At 44.1% G+C, this 13,622-nt stretch overlaps 1 protein-coding gene across 1 annotated transcript in view; it reads right to left on the reverse strand.

The window, feature by feature from the left end:
- Positions 1–13,622, reverse strand: part of TMC3 (transmembrane channel like 3) — a 54,611-nt gene that overhangs the window by 2,073 nt on the left and 38,916 nt on the right. Inside the window, exons 17-21 of the mRNA XM_069559646.1 lie at positions 12,266–12,376; positions 10,817–10,942; positions 10,098–10,176; positions 8,289–8,331; positions 5,255–5,504 (exon numbers count right to left, since the gene is read on the reverse strand). Of these exons, the coding sequence (XP_069415747.1) occupies positions 5,255–5,504; positions 8,289–8,331; positions 10,098–10,176; positions 10,817–10,942; positions 12,266–12,376 (609 nt within the window). The remainder of the gene's footprint in view (positions 1–5,254; positions 5,505–8,288; positions 8,332–10,097; positions 10,177–10,816; positions 10,943–12,265; positions 12,377–13,622) is intronic.

Consider the following 13,622-nt stretch of genomic DNA (forward strand, 5'->3'; position numbering starts at 1 on the left):
TTATAAGGATGCTTCCTATTGGATTAAGCCACCTCTCTTAATCCATTTGGCCCCATTTAACCTCTAAGCTCCTTAAAAACCCTGTCTCCAAATACAGGTGGTTAGGGCTTCGGTATATAAATTTTGAGGGGATACAGTTTGATCCATAACATTCTGGCTTTTGGCCCCCCAAATTCATGTCTTTCTCATGTGAAGAATACACTCACCCCATTCAACATCTCCAGAATTCTTTAGGCCTAGGGGCTTCCCCAGTGACTCAGAGGTAAAGAATCAACCTGCAATGCAGGAGGCACAGGAGATGCAGGTTGGATCCTTGGGTTGGGAAGCTTCTCCTGGAGGAGGAAATGGAAACCCACTAGAGTTTTCTTGCCTGGGAAATCCCAGGGACAGAGGAGCCTGGTGCACTACAGTCCATGGGATCACAGAGTCAGACATGACTGAGTGACTAAACCACAAGGACAACATAGTGTGTCTAGGAATTGTGGGGTGCATTCTGTGAACATTGCCCCTGATCATCTCTGCCATGTAGCTGTCCAGATTCTTGGACAGTTCCTCCCCGTGATGTATGGACAAAGATTGTCACCTTCAGTGACACTACCACAAGTCAAGGAACTACCAGAAGCCAGGACAGGCTTGGAAGAGATCCTTCTCTAGAGCCTTCAGTGGCAACAGGGCCCTGCAAACAACTTAGGCTCAGACTTCCAGTCTACATAACCAAGAGACAATACATTTCTGTTGTTGCACTAAAAAAAAAAAAAGAATGTCACCTGCCATTTCTTTAAACAAAGAATGTAAAGCCATCAGGCACAGCAGCTACCCAAAACAGTGCAGCCTGAGGGGATTTCAGAATGGAGAAAAACAAGACACTGGCCCTAGGTAGCTGAGATTCAAATCAAATGAATGATTTCAATGAGCCTAGACTCTTGCATCTTTCCATAGAAGAATAGGGAGCTCAGCTTGGTGCTCTGTGATGACCTAGAAAAGTGGGATGAGGGTATGGAGGGAGGCTCAAGAGGGAGGGGATATATGAATACATATGGCTGACTCATGTTGTTGTGCAGCAGAAATAAACACAATATTGAAAAGCAATTATACTCCAATAAAAAATTTTTTAAAGCACCAAAATCATTAAGTTGAGGTGCCTGTATTTTGAACCTGGCAGTTATCCTCTGATGTTCCACTGCATGGTTTTTATCCAACAAAACTTCCTATGTATTCTGACTTCTCCCTTACCTCTTTGGAACAGTCCCTCAGAACTATCTGAGATGCCATGTCCTAGGCCATAGGCCTCACTGTGTGTGTGCGTGTGTGTGTGTGTTAGTCACTCAGTCATGTTTGACTCTGCGACCCCATGGACTGTAGCCTGCCAAGCTCCTCTACACATGGGATTCTCCAGGCAAGAATACTGGAGTGAGTTCCCATTCCCTTCTCCAGGGGATCTTCCTGACTCAGGGATTGAGCCTGGGTCTCCTGCATTGCAAGTGGATTCTCTACCATCTGAGCTCCTAGGGAAGCCCAGTCCTCAGTAAGTCTGCTGAATAAAACATAATTCTCAAACTTTAGGTTGTGAGTTTTTTGTTTTTTTTTTTCAACCGACACCTCTCGAGGACTACTGGAATCCCTCCTCCTTGCGAGAACCCAATATATACACAAAGACAATTCCTGTTAACTTACTGTCTTTAAAACAAGACAATCCCCCCTGCCAAATAACCCTCCTATATTTTATCTATATTGTTTTCACTGTGTTACATTCTGATCAAATATAATTCTCCATATAAGTTAGGGCCAGTGCATCCTTTTTGATATCCAGTCTCCATAAAAAGACTGCAGGGTTCTGCTTTCTTATGTGTAGGCACAATTGAAATAATTGACCCATATAATGCAGAAATGGTCTTGCCAATAACTTAGCCAGCCTAGGACTAAAATATAAAAGATCTTGCCAATATATGGTCAGTCTGGAGTGAAAACAAACAAACAAAAAAAGATTAAAAATTTAAACAACAAGGACCTACCGTATAGTACAGGGAACAATAGTCAGTATCTTGTAATAACCTATCATGAAAAAGAATCTGCAAAAGCATGAGGTAAAAAGAAAGGGAAAATCACTTGTCTGACTCTTTGTGACCCCACGGACTGTAGCTCACCAGACTCCTCTGTCCATGGGATTTTCTAGGCAAGAATACTGGACTGGTTAACCATTCTCTTCTCCAGGGGATCTTCCTGACCCAAGTATTGAATCCGAGTCTCCCGAATTGCAGGCAGATTCTCTACCCTGAGTCACCAGGGAAGTTATATGTATATATCTATGTTTATATAACTGGATCACTTACTAATGTGACTTTGTAAATCAACTATATTTATTATAATAATAATAAAGAGACAATGTTCTAATTCCAAAGAGACTCAAAGGCCTTAGTGGTTCAGCATCGCACTTCTTTCCAGCCTCATCTCCTGCCTCCCTCCCAGGCTCTGTGTGTGTGTGTGTGTTCAGTTGCTTGGTCGTGTCTGACTCTTTGTGACCCCACAGACGCCTCTCTCAGGTGCATTCTGTCCACGGGATTCTCCAGGCAAGAATATGGAGTGGGCTGCCATTTCCGCCTCCAGGGGATCTTCCCCACCCAGGGATCGAACCCACTTCTGCTGCATTGCTGGTGGATTCTTTACTCCTGAGCCACCAGGGAAGCCCTTCCAGGCTCCCTTTCCTATGGTCATTTTCCAAAGATGCTTCGCTTCCTTATAATATCTACCTTTGTTCATGCTTATTCTCTGCTATGGTACATTCTTTAATTTTTTTTTGTTTTTTATTTTTAATTTTTTAAATAACATTCTCCCTATATCCCCAAAGCAAAAATATAATAAATGGAGATTGGTTAAATAAATCATAGTGGGTCTGCATAGTGGAATAGTAATGGGCCTTTTCAATTACTAGTATAGTAATATATACCTCATCTTTATTGAGGTATAATTGACATATAAAAAATTATATATGTTTCAAGTACACAACTTGATTTAATATATGTATATATTGTGAAATAATTACCATACTCAAGCTAATGAACACATTCATCACCTCACACAGTAACCACTTTTTTATACAAATACCATTGTCTCTCTCTTTTTTAATCTACTGCAGTGTATCCTCTCTTTTTTAACTTTAGCTTTTACATATACATGTATCCATTCTCCCCGAAACTCCTCGCTCATCCAGGTTGCCATATGACATTGAGCAGATTTCCCTGTGCTATACAGTAGTAGGTCCTTGTTGGTTATCCACTTTAAACGTAGCGGTGTGTACATGTCCATCCCAGAGTTCCTAACCCTCCCTTCCCTCACTCTTTCCCCTCAGCCCCCTGGCGACCATCAGCTTGTTCTCTAAGTCTACAAGTCTCTTTCTGGTTTGGAAGTCCATCTGTGTCACTTCTTTTTAGATTCCACATACGGAGTGTGCCATACGGTATTTCTCCCTCTCTGTCTAACTTACTTTGCTCGGTATGTCAGTCTCTTGGTCCATCCACGTTGCTGCAGATAGCATTGTTTCATTCTTTTCAATGCCATTGTCTCCTTTTAATGGAGGGGTTTAATTGACTAAGAACTGCAAACTTTTTTTTTTTAAACTGGTGTAGGTCTTAGGCAATACTATAACCAAGAATGCTCAGGAACATAGTTTGTTTCTTAATAAATAAAAAGAATTATACATTGTCACCAGGTGTCGTTTATCCCAGAAATACAAGAATTGTTCTTTTTAAGTCAATTTAAAAAGTGGCTTTTCATCAATACTAGTTTATGGGATTTTCCTTGTGGTCCATTGGTTAAGACTCTGTGCTCCCCATGCAGGGGGCATGGGTTTGATCCCTGTTCAGGGAAATAGATCCCACATGCTGCAACTAAGACCTGGTGCAGCCAAATAAACAGAGAAGGCAATGGCACCCCACTCCAGTACTCTTGCCTGGAAAATCCCATGGACGGAGGAGCCTGGAAGGCTGCAGTCCATGGGGTCGCTAAGGGTCAGACATGACTGAGCGACTTCACTTTCACTTTTCACTTTCATAAACTGGAGAAGGAAACGGCAACCCACTCCAGTGTTCTTGCCTGGAGAATCCCAGGGACTGGGGAGCCTGTTGGGCTGCCGTCTATGGGGTCGCACAGAGTCAGACACAACGTAAGCGACTTAGCAGCAGCAGCAGCAGCAGCAGCAGCCAAATAAATAAATAAAAGTAAAAAAAAAAAACAGTTTATTACTCAATAATATGGTACATTCTTGGCTTTTCTCCATTACTGAGCTCTTACTTAGTCTTTAAGGCCGAAGTCCAATATTATTTCTCCTATTAAATATTTATGCATTCTCCATGTAGACTTACCTCGTCCTCTGAAAGTATATGTTTATCACAGAAGTATAGCATTTATCACATTATATAAAAATTACCTACATCCCTCTCTCACTATACTGTCAACTCCTTGAGGCAGAGACTGTGTCTGATCATCTCTGCAGCTACAGTAACCACAGAGACTAGGATAGAGTTGATTCTCAATAAAAGCTTGTTGAATTAGACACTAGAGAATTCTTTACAATAAATTTGTTTTGGGAATTCATGAGTAAGAGTGTTGCTGCCATTGATAAGCAAACAACTGACACACTAATTAAAATTAATCCCTCTGGGATTTCCCTGGTGGTCCAGTGGTTAAGATTTCACCTCCCAATACAGGGGGTGCAGGTTTGACCCCTGGTTGGGGAACTAAGATCCCACATGCCTCCTGGCCAAAGAACCAAAACATGAATCAGAAGCAATATTGTAACAAATTCAATAAAAGACTTTAAATATGGTCCATATTTTTAAAAATCTTAGGAAAATATTGATTTAAAGGATAAAATAAAATTAATCCCGCTCTTCATTAAAGTAAGTCCCCAATGGAAAAAAAAAATTTTTAAGGCATTTTCTTCTCATAGGCTATAGAAATAAATACTCTAGGCTGGCAGGAAGGTTTGCTTATAGGTTACATGGCAGAAGGCTGAGAAGGAAGAACTCATCCTGCTTGATAAACTTTGTCCTTTGATTTCTTCTCAATAGCAGCTGTCACAGGAAGAAGTGGCCTGTGACATTCAGCAGAAATGTAATGTAATGGCTCTCACTTCCTTGGAAACTGTTAGGGCCTTTGAAGCAGTAATGGCTTTTTATGCTGCTCTTTATGGCCCTGGGCTATCACTGGAGGGTATCACCAAGGAGGCAGATTTTCTGCCGAGTTGCAGATGACTCACCTGGTAGAATAGTGCCTAGACTTGGAGAAGCCAGGAAGAGGGGAGCTGGGGCTGCTGGGCCCTGGCTGGGGGCTCGGCGTCGTGGGCTGAGCAACGGTCTCCACCCTACTACTCCTGCTGCTCGATGAGTCAAAATTGACCACGGTGCCGTTGTTCTGGGGTGTCACCGAGTAAGCCGAGGACAACTGGCTGCCGAGATCACTGTCCTTGGGAAACCTCTTGGTGGTTTCGTCCTGGGTTTGGATGCGGGCTGCAGGAAGAGGAAGGGCAAGGGAAAGACACACTCAGGTTGGTGTCACTGCCAGTATTCTGACTTCCCCGCAGGTGGATCTAGAGTTGTGTGCACTTGCAGATACTCCTAGCCAGATGGGTGACACTTTATCATTCAAATCATTTCTTCACTGAGAGTTGAAGTTGGAAGGAAGTGTTGTTTAGTCGCTCAGTCATGTCTGACTCTTCGTGACCCCCATGGACTCTAGCCTGCCAGGCTCCTCTGTTCATAGGATTTCCCAGGCAAGAATACAGGAGTGTGTTGCCATTTCCTCCTCCAGGGGATCTTCCTGACCCAAGGACTGAACCATGTCTCCTGCATTGGCAGGTGGATTCTTTACTACTGAGCCACCTAGGAAGCCAGAAGGAGTATAGGAGGAATCAAATGAACTCCAAGCCTTTTTAGCTGCACCATCTAATGGCCCCATTAGCTCTGGGGCTCTGGTTGTTTATCTGTATAATGGATACAGTGGAGCTTGGATGATAATTAAAAATGTTTTAGAAACAATTCAGAGAACATTGTGAAAAACAAATGTGGCCTTGGGCTGGAAAATGAACGTTAGAGGACGATACTGCTATCCTGAGAAAATTTATAGAAATCTCAATTTTTGAAGGCAACTGGAACTGTTAGGTAGGTAGAACAGGGAAAAGGAGTCCAAAATGGCGGTGGCTACAAGACAAGGAAGGGAAAGGTCCGCGAAAATGAAACAAAAGAAGGTCCAAGGACCGGAGTGAGGACCTCAGGTAAAACAAACGACACTCCTGGCTGGCCCAATTTACATAGGACAGGCCCAGGGAGAGATAAACATATAAATAGAGGAGCCAAAACTAGCTCTCTCTCTCTCTCCCGCGCGCTGGGGCGCTCTTCTCCTCGCGTCTTTAGATCGATGTGCCCTCAAGCCTCGAAGATGGATTTTCATGCTATCTTCTAAATAAAATAGAGCTGTAACACTGAGCTGTAACACTGATTTGTCTAAGAGCTATGACATGGTCCATTCGAGACCTGAGAGCTATAACACGGTCTATCCAAGACCTGAGAGCTGTGACACGCCGAGGGAGCTTTAATGCCCGTCACTCCAAATCTTTGTTGTGACGAGACAAAGAATCGAGGAACATACAGTCGCGTGACAGAACTAAGCTGAATTATGCTCCATTGGCAAGTAATACTTGACAACGACGGTGGAATTTGGCCACTTGATGCGAAGAGCCAACTCATTAGAAAAGACCCCGATGTTGGGAAAGATTGAGGGCAACAGGAGAAGGAGGTGGCAGAGGATTAGATGGTTACATAGCATCACCAACTCAATGGATATGAATCTAAGCAAGCTCCAGACAACAGTCAAGGACAGGGGAGCCTAGTGGGCTGCAGTCCAGGGGGTTGCAGAGGGGGACACGACTTAGTGACTGAACAATGAAAGAGTGGAATTTTGTAACATAAGCTACAGCCTCTTCCCACGGCAGTTTTTATGTGTAGGCATGCTCTCTGAGAAAGTGGTCAGAGTGAACACAACCCTGAGGCCTCAAGACTCTTACTCAGGCATTTTCCTGGAAGGAAACACATCCTTCCCAATTAGTTCTGGATTAAAGCAGACTAAACGGGACTTCCCTGGTGGTCCAGTGGCTAAGACTCTGAGTTCTCAGTGCAGGGGGCCCAGGTTCCACCCCTGGTCAGGGAACTAAGAGCTTGCATGCCACAACTAAAAATCTCATGTGCCGAAACTAAGACCTGGGGCAGCCCAATAAAGAAACAAATAACTATCAAAGAACCGTAGAGTTTAAAAAAAAAAAAAAGGAAAAGCAGACAAAAGAACCAGCAAACAGAGCCTTTTGGGTCATTTTCTCATTCATTTTCTGCAGGAGAACAGGAGCCACGCAATTTTGCCATTGTCTGGTAATCCTTCTGGCTCATACCATGACTTGTCGGTGGCTCCAAGTGGCAGATGTGTTTCCTTTGAGCTGTACCTATCCACTTTCCCCTCCCTTCAGCCCACGATCCTCCTTATATTTTCATTCTTTCTACAGGGATGTTCTTTCCTTCTCCCTGGATAAGCCTAGATGGGAACAAGTGTGTCCAGGAACCACTGGGCAAGACAGGAAGAGGTGAGCCCACTGGGCTTGGATTCCTTACTGGGAAATCTGTTTTCATGGGTGGACCTGCCCACCTGACATTGTTCTGCAGGTAGGGGACACAGAGGACCCCACAGGGTCATAGGGAAAATGACCCAAGGGGCAGAGGCAGGGGAGGAGGGCATCTTGAAAGGAAGAAATGAGCCACTGAGAGGAAGCACACAGATGTGAACAAGGCCAAGACATTCTTATGGGCTTCCTCCAGAATTTTGTACTGCTTTTTTCTTGCCTATTTCAATATTTCCTTCTGATTTCAGACATGTTTTGGGATTATTCACAGGCCTAGGTCTGTGATGTAAAAATTATAGATACAGACCAACATTTATATCCTAAGACTATTGGTTATAGTTTTTGTTTCATTTTTTATTTATTTTTGACCACACCTTGAGGTATGTGGGATTAGTCCCCCAACCAGGGATTGAACCTACACCGCGTGCATTGGGAGCACAGAATCTTAACCACCGGACCACCAGGTATTTGCATACCCCTAGATTTTTATTGGGTCTAATTAATTGTGAAAACTGAACGAGAGTAGGAAGTTTTTTTGTTGTTGTTTTTGTTAGTGTTGAACCTTAAACTGCTGTTTTTTAAAAAATGCCCACCAACTGAGACATCAGGAACTCTTGTTTGTACTTACCTTCTACCATTTGGGCAACCTTTCTCCTATCTTCAGATCTTGCCTAAAATATAAATGATAATCATACATTTGTTCTGGAGTTAGCAGGAAGGAGTAACAAATACTATTCTTATGGGGACTGGGGAAGGTGCTCGTAGTTGGGCCATCATTGCTCGTAGCTGGGCCATGGCCAAGATGCTACCATCACCTGAGGACAGCATCTGCTGACCCTAAGCCTGTGACTTGAATGAATACATGCTGACACCCGAAAGCTGAACTTTAATCCCTGGCAAGTGTCACTTTTAGGGGCAGCTCTTTGATAGATTTTGTTGAGATTCTGCTAAGAATGGTTTGCCTGAGACATAAAAGAGAAATATGGATCCACCACATGGGAGATGTGTTTTCATAAAAATGCACTTTGCAACTCTGGCTGCATCTCTCTCTCTCTTTCCTTTCTTTCTCTCTCTCTTTCTCTTTTTTTTTAGTGGACAAGCCACGCCTCCTTTAGGGTCTTAGTTCCCGCATCAGGGATTGAACCCGTGCCCCCTGCAGTGGAAACCCAGTCTTAACCACGTGACTGCCAGGGAAGTCCCCAGACACATTTTTTTATTTGACTTGTTATGAAATAAGTTAGTGTTTCTTCACATTAATTGATATTTATGAGAGTTTTTTTAAAAAGAAAGGTGGGGGTTTTTCACATGGGATTCTGGGGCTGGGGTGAAGCAAGTGAGATCTCCAGGGGCCAAATTTAAGGAGGAGCTCACTCTTGGGGCTGTGAGAGCACAGGGTCGATGTGACTTTCAGAGTCTGTGCCTCTAAATTGGGCACCCTGGTGCCTTGCTTGCCTCCTCCTAGTGCCAGGCCTATGGGAACACCTGGGATGCGTGCAGAGGAGGAGAAATTGTGGAAAGATTGGTGAGTATTGGTCATTCTCTGACTGTTCTGAGATCTGTGGTTTGAGCCCCAGACAGGAGAGAAGGTACCGTAAGTCCCCTACACACAAAACTTCAAGTTACATACTTTCAAAGATGTGAACACGCATCCCATCAACGTCTGGCCTGAGTAACACTTCAGCTTACCCTCCGTCTCCTATTGTTGACAACCCTTCAGTCCACCATCTCCCACCTCCACTCCCTCCTCCAGCCAATAATTCTTCTTGCCCGTTCACTGATGAGAGCCCCTGTGTGCCGGCTATTGTGCTGTGCTACTGTACTTTTCAGGGTACTGTAGGACTAAAAATGTTTTCTTTATTTGGTATGTCTGTTTGTTATGTACTTTTTATGTGGAAAGCATGATAAACCTATGACAGAACAGTGATATATAGCCAATTATGCCAGCTGGGTACCTATGCTAACTTTTTTGGACTTACAAACAAATTGGACTTACAAACACACCCTGAACAGAACTTGTTCGTTATGTAGGGGACTTACTGCAATGACCACCAGAAATTAAAAGATAGGGAAAAGGTAGGTCTTTGAGTCTAAACAGTGTCTTTGGACTCAGATTCCAACTTGACATGGGACTGGGGAGGAATCCTTTCTCCCCTCCAAGTCAGCAGAGCCAGGAGTAGAGCCTAGTCCATTGTAAGCTCCGTGTGGCCGCAGGAGAGGATGCTGAAACGCTGAGGGCATCAGCAAACCCTGTGGGATAGGAGGCTCATTCTGACAACAGAGGGCCTGGGTATTCTTGTAACAATATAGCCCTGGGAGGTCCTGACTAGGGGAGGGAGGGCCAAGAGTCCAAGCATGACCTCGCTTGTATTTCCTGGCCAGGGACATCAGTCAGGTGGCTGACACACATTCACAACAGCAAAGGTTACACAATACTTGCATTTTGGATCTGCATTCTGAGCTGGTGGTTGCTGAGTTTTAAGGATCTTGCAATGCTCTGCAGGTAATAGATGAGCATGCTAGGGTGGAAGAGCACAGGGTGGTGAGTGTCCTTCATCTCCTTTCTCAGCTTTTCTGGCCATGTTCCCCACCAGATGTGGGCGACCAGCCAACCCCCACTCCCACCCCAGCCCGCCCTCTGAGGACAAAATGTGTCAGCGAGTTCTCAGGCTGGTGAGCACCAGGAAGGGGCGGCATTCCTTTTCTCTCTCCTGATTTTCAAAACCACCTCCATGGACCTGAAATTCTTCACAGGTGACAACAGTAAGGAAGGAGTGAAGATGGGTGAGGAATTTACAGTGCAGCATGCCAGGAATCTTAGATCACTATTTGATGTTCTTTTCCCTTTAAGTCAAAACAGACACTACTGAGCTGCACTATAAAATTCCATGTTGAGATTAAACCTCTGGAAAGTAACATAAGGATAATGACACTAAACCCCATGATAATGGCCACAGTGATGGCCCAAATCCTGGTGATGAATCCATCATGCTCTGCCTCCCTGGTCCCCATGGGTTTCAGTGTTCCTGCTCAGATCATCACGCTCCATAAGTGACTTTTGAATGAACTCACTGAACTTGTGCTCTTACTGGGAAGCAGTGATTTTCTTGTTGGCCAAACACATAGAAGTCCCCCCACAACTGGCAGGAAAGTACTCACAAAAGTAGCAGTACGGCTGGCAGGATGACCACAGGGCTACTGATGTACCCAATCACAGAGCCAAACCACTTGGGAAAGTCCTTCTCAATGGTTTCTGACACGATGTCATAAATTTTCTCTTGTCCACTGTGAGAAAGAAAACCATAATTCCAGATTATATTGCTTTTGGCAGAAGGATCATGTGAGCCATTAAAAAAAAAAAGGAGAGGGGAGCTATTTGGCTAGAGTCCAATCCTCAAGTCAGTTTCAAAGCTTAAGTAAGTATCTGATGAATGTGGATGATATGTAAGTTTCCTAAGATGATGCCATCTGAAGTATTCATTTGATTAACATGTAGGCTTGAAGATGAGGTCAATAATTACATGGGGGTATGTGTGTATAACGTATACAAAGACAGACTCTAAATGTTTCATAAATGTATCAAAACTGACTTATATGGGATTCCCCCAGTGGTCCAGTGGTTGACTCCATGCTTCCAATGCAGGGGGGGTGAGTTCGATCTCTGGTGGGGGAACTAAGATCCCATATGCTGCACAGCCAAAAAATAAAATTTAAAAAAAAAAACCCTAATTGAAAGCAAATCCTAGGTGGAGATAACTCTAGGGACTTCTGTCTTGATGCAGCTAGGTAAGTGTAGAACCAAAAGTGACACTGGAGACTTCCCTGGCCGCCCAGTGGTTAAGACTCCATGCTTCCAGTGCAGACAGTGTGGGTTCAATCCCTTGTCAGGGAGTTAGGATCCCACATGCCTCATGGCCAAAAAACCAAAGTATAAAAAACAGAAGCAATATTGTAACAAATTCAATAAAGACTTTAAAAATGGTCCACATCAAAAATGTCTTTTTTTAAAAAAAAAAGTGACATGGACAATCTTTTAGTAAAAGTTTTCTGAGTTCTAGAAGAGTAAGACTGACCAGGTAGAATTTCTTTCCAGCACTGGAGCAATGCCTTTCCCCGTTTTTATTTATTTATTTATTTCGTTTTTATTTTAAGTAGGCTGTATCTTTTAAAGATGAGCACAAAGATGATCATATTTGAGGGCAGCTGGCTTAGCAAGTGAAGAACACTGGTCATGGATTTAAAAGACATGAATTTGCAGTTTTTCTCTGCTGTTGACCTGCTTTGTGAGCCAGGAGAATTCAGTTCAATACAGGAGTCCTTTCCCTTCTGCTGTCAGTAGCTCCAGGCAGAGCCGAATAAACTAAGATAACTTGCCCGTGCATGCATGCTCAGTCATGTCCAACTCTTCTGAGACCCCAGGGACTCTAGGCCTCCAGGCTTCTCTGTCCATGGGATGTTCCTCTATTAATGGCAAGAATACACTAGTAGGGTGCCATTTCCTATGCCAGAAAATCTTCCCTACCCAGGGATCTAACCCGAGTCTCTTACTACCCTGCACTGGCAGGCAGGTTCTTTACCACTAGCGCCATCTGGGAAGCCCTGACTTACCTGAATGGTCCACAATTTAAAGATGGTTTGTACCGGACTATAGCAAAAATGGTTGGCAGCATGCATAGGAAGAGCATAAACAGGAGCATTGCCAAGTAGAAATTGTTGGATCTGCAAAGAAAACAAGTGCCAGGTGTTGTGTTCATTCCCTGGCCAGCTGCCACTGATGCAAAGTATCACCCCACCTCTCCTGCCCCCCAAAACAACAACACAGAAACTGTAGCCCTAACTCTCTGCAAACAGAAAAATATCCTCCTCCCATTACTGCTAAGGAAAGGGTCTGTCACAGGGTCACAGGCAACTTAGCAAACTAGAAATGGATACTCCAAGGAAATTAGTGATCACCCAGCCCAACCTGCTCATCTACTAATCACTTGCTGAGCACCTGTCCACCTCAAAACAAGAGAGGGGTGACCCCATGGCCATCACACAGTAAACCTAATTCATGGAAAAAATCTTAGAAGTTTTGTCCCACCCACCTAAGTCCTTAAGTAGTGATTTCCTCTCCAGTCCCCAGCCTTGAGCTTGTCCCCTGTGTCTAAGGATGGTGTGACTCCTTCACTGTGGTTCTTAACTCTCTCACTTGGATGTGTCTCTCAGCCTTTCATCAGCTCTGCTCCTAGCTGCTCAGGATGAAAAATAGTTCCTGCCTGATTAAGCCCTGGGCCCCGGGTCCTGAGTTAGTATCTGAAAGCTCGGCCACTCAGGCTTCCCCTGAGGACAGTGCAGGCCTGTTTGGTGTTTTTAGGACTGTAAACAGTCCTGAAAAGAGAATGAATGATCTGTCCACCTACAGATTCTCAGACAGCATGCTCTCTCTAATGAAATAGACTGGTTAGAAGAGGAAAGAAAATATCAGGCCACTTAGAATGTAGTAAGTAGGTGAGTGTTAATCTGTGAAGCCTTTCTCTATTTATGTATACACATTCTTTATGCATGCATACTAAGTCGCTTCAATTGTGTCAGACTCTGTGAAACCCTATGGACCATAGCCCACCAGGCTCCTCTGTCTATGGGATTTCCCAGGCAAGAATACTGGAGTGGGTTACGGTGCCCGGTTCCAGGGGATCTTCCCAACCCAGGAATCGAACCTGTGTCTCTTATGTCTTCTGCATTGGCTGGCAGGTTCTTTACAACTAGCACCATGCAGGAAGCCCACACATTTTATATAAAATGTATAGACACATATAAATATATATATGTATATACAGGAGCTGAGAAAGTTTAGACGGTAAAGAATCTGTCTTCAGTGCAGAAGACCTGGGTTCAATCTGAGTTGGGAAGATGCCCTAGAGAAGGGAATGGCAACCCACTCCAGTATTCTTGCCTGGAGAACTCCATGGACAGAGGAGCCTGG

The sequence above is a fragment of the Ovis canadensis genome, chromosome 18, assembly GCF_042477335.2.
Source record: "Ovis canadensis isolate MfBH-ARS-UI-01 breed Bighorn chromosome 18, ARS-UI_OviCan_v2, whole genome shotgun sequence".
In the NCBI taxonomy this organism is placed as follows: Eukaryota; Metazoa; Chordata; class Mammalia; order Artiodactyla; family Bovidae; genus Ovis; species Ovis canadensis.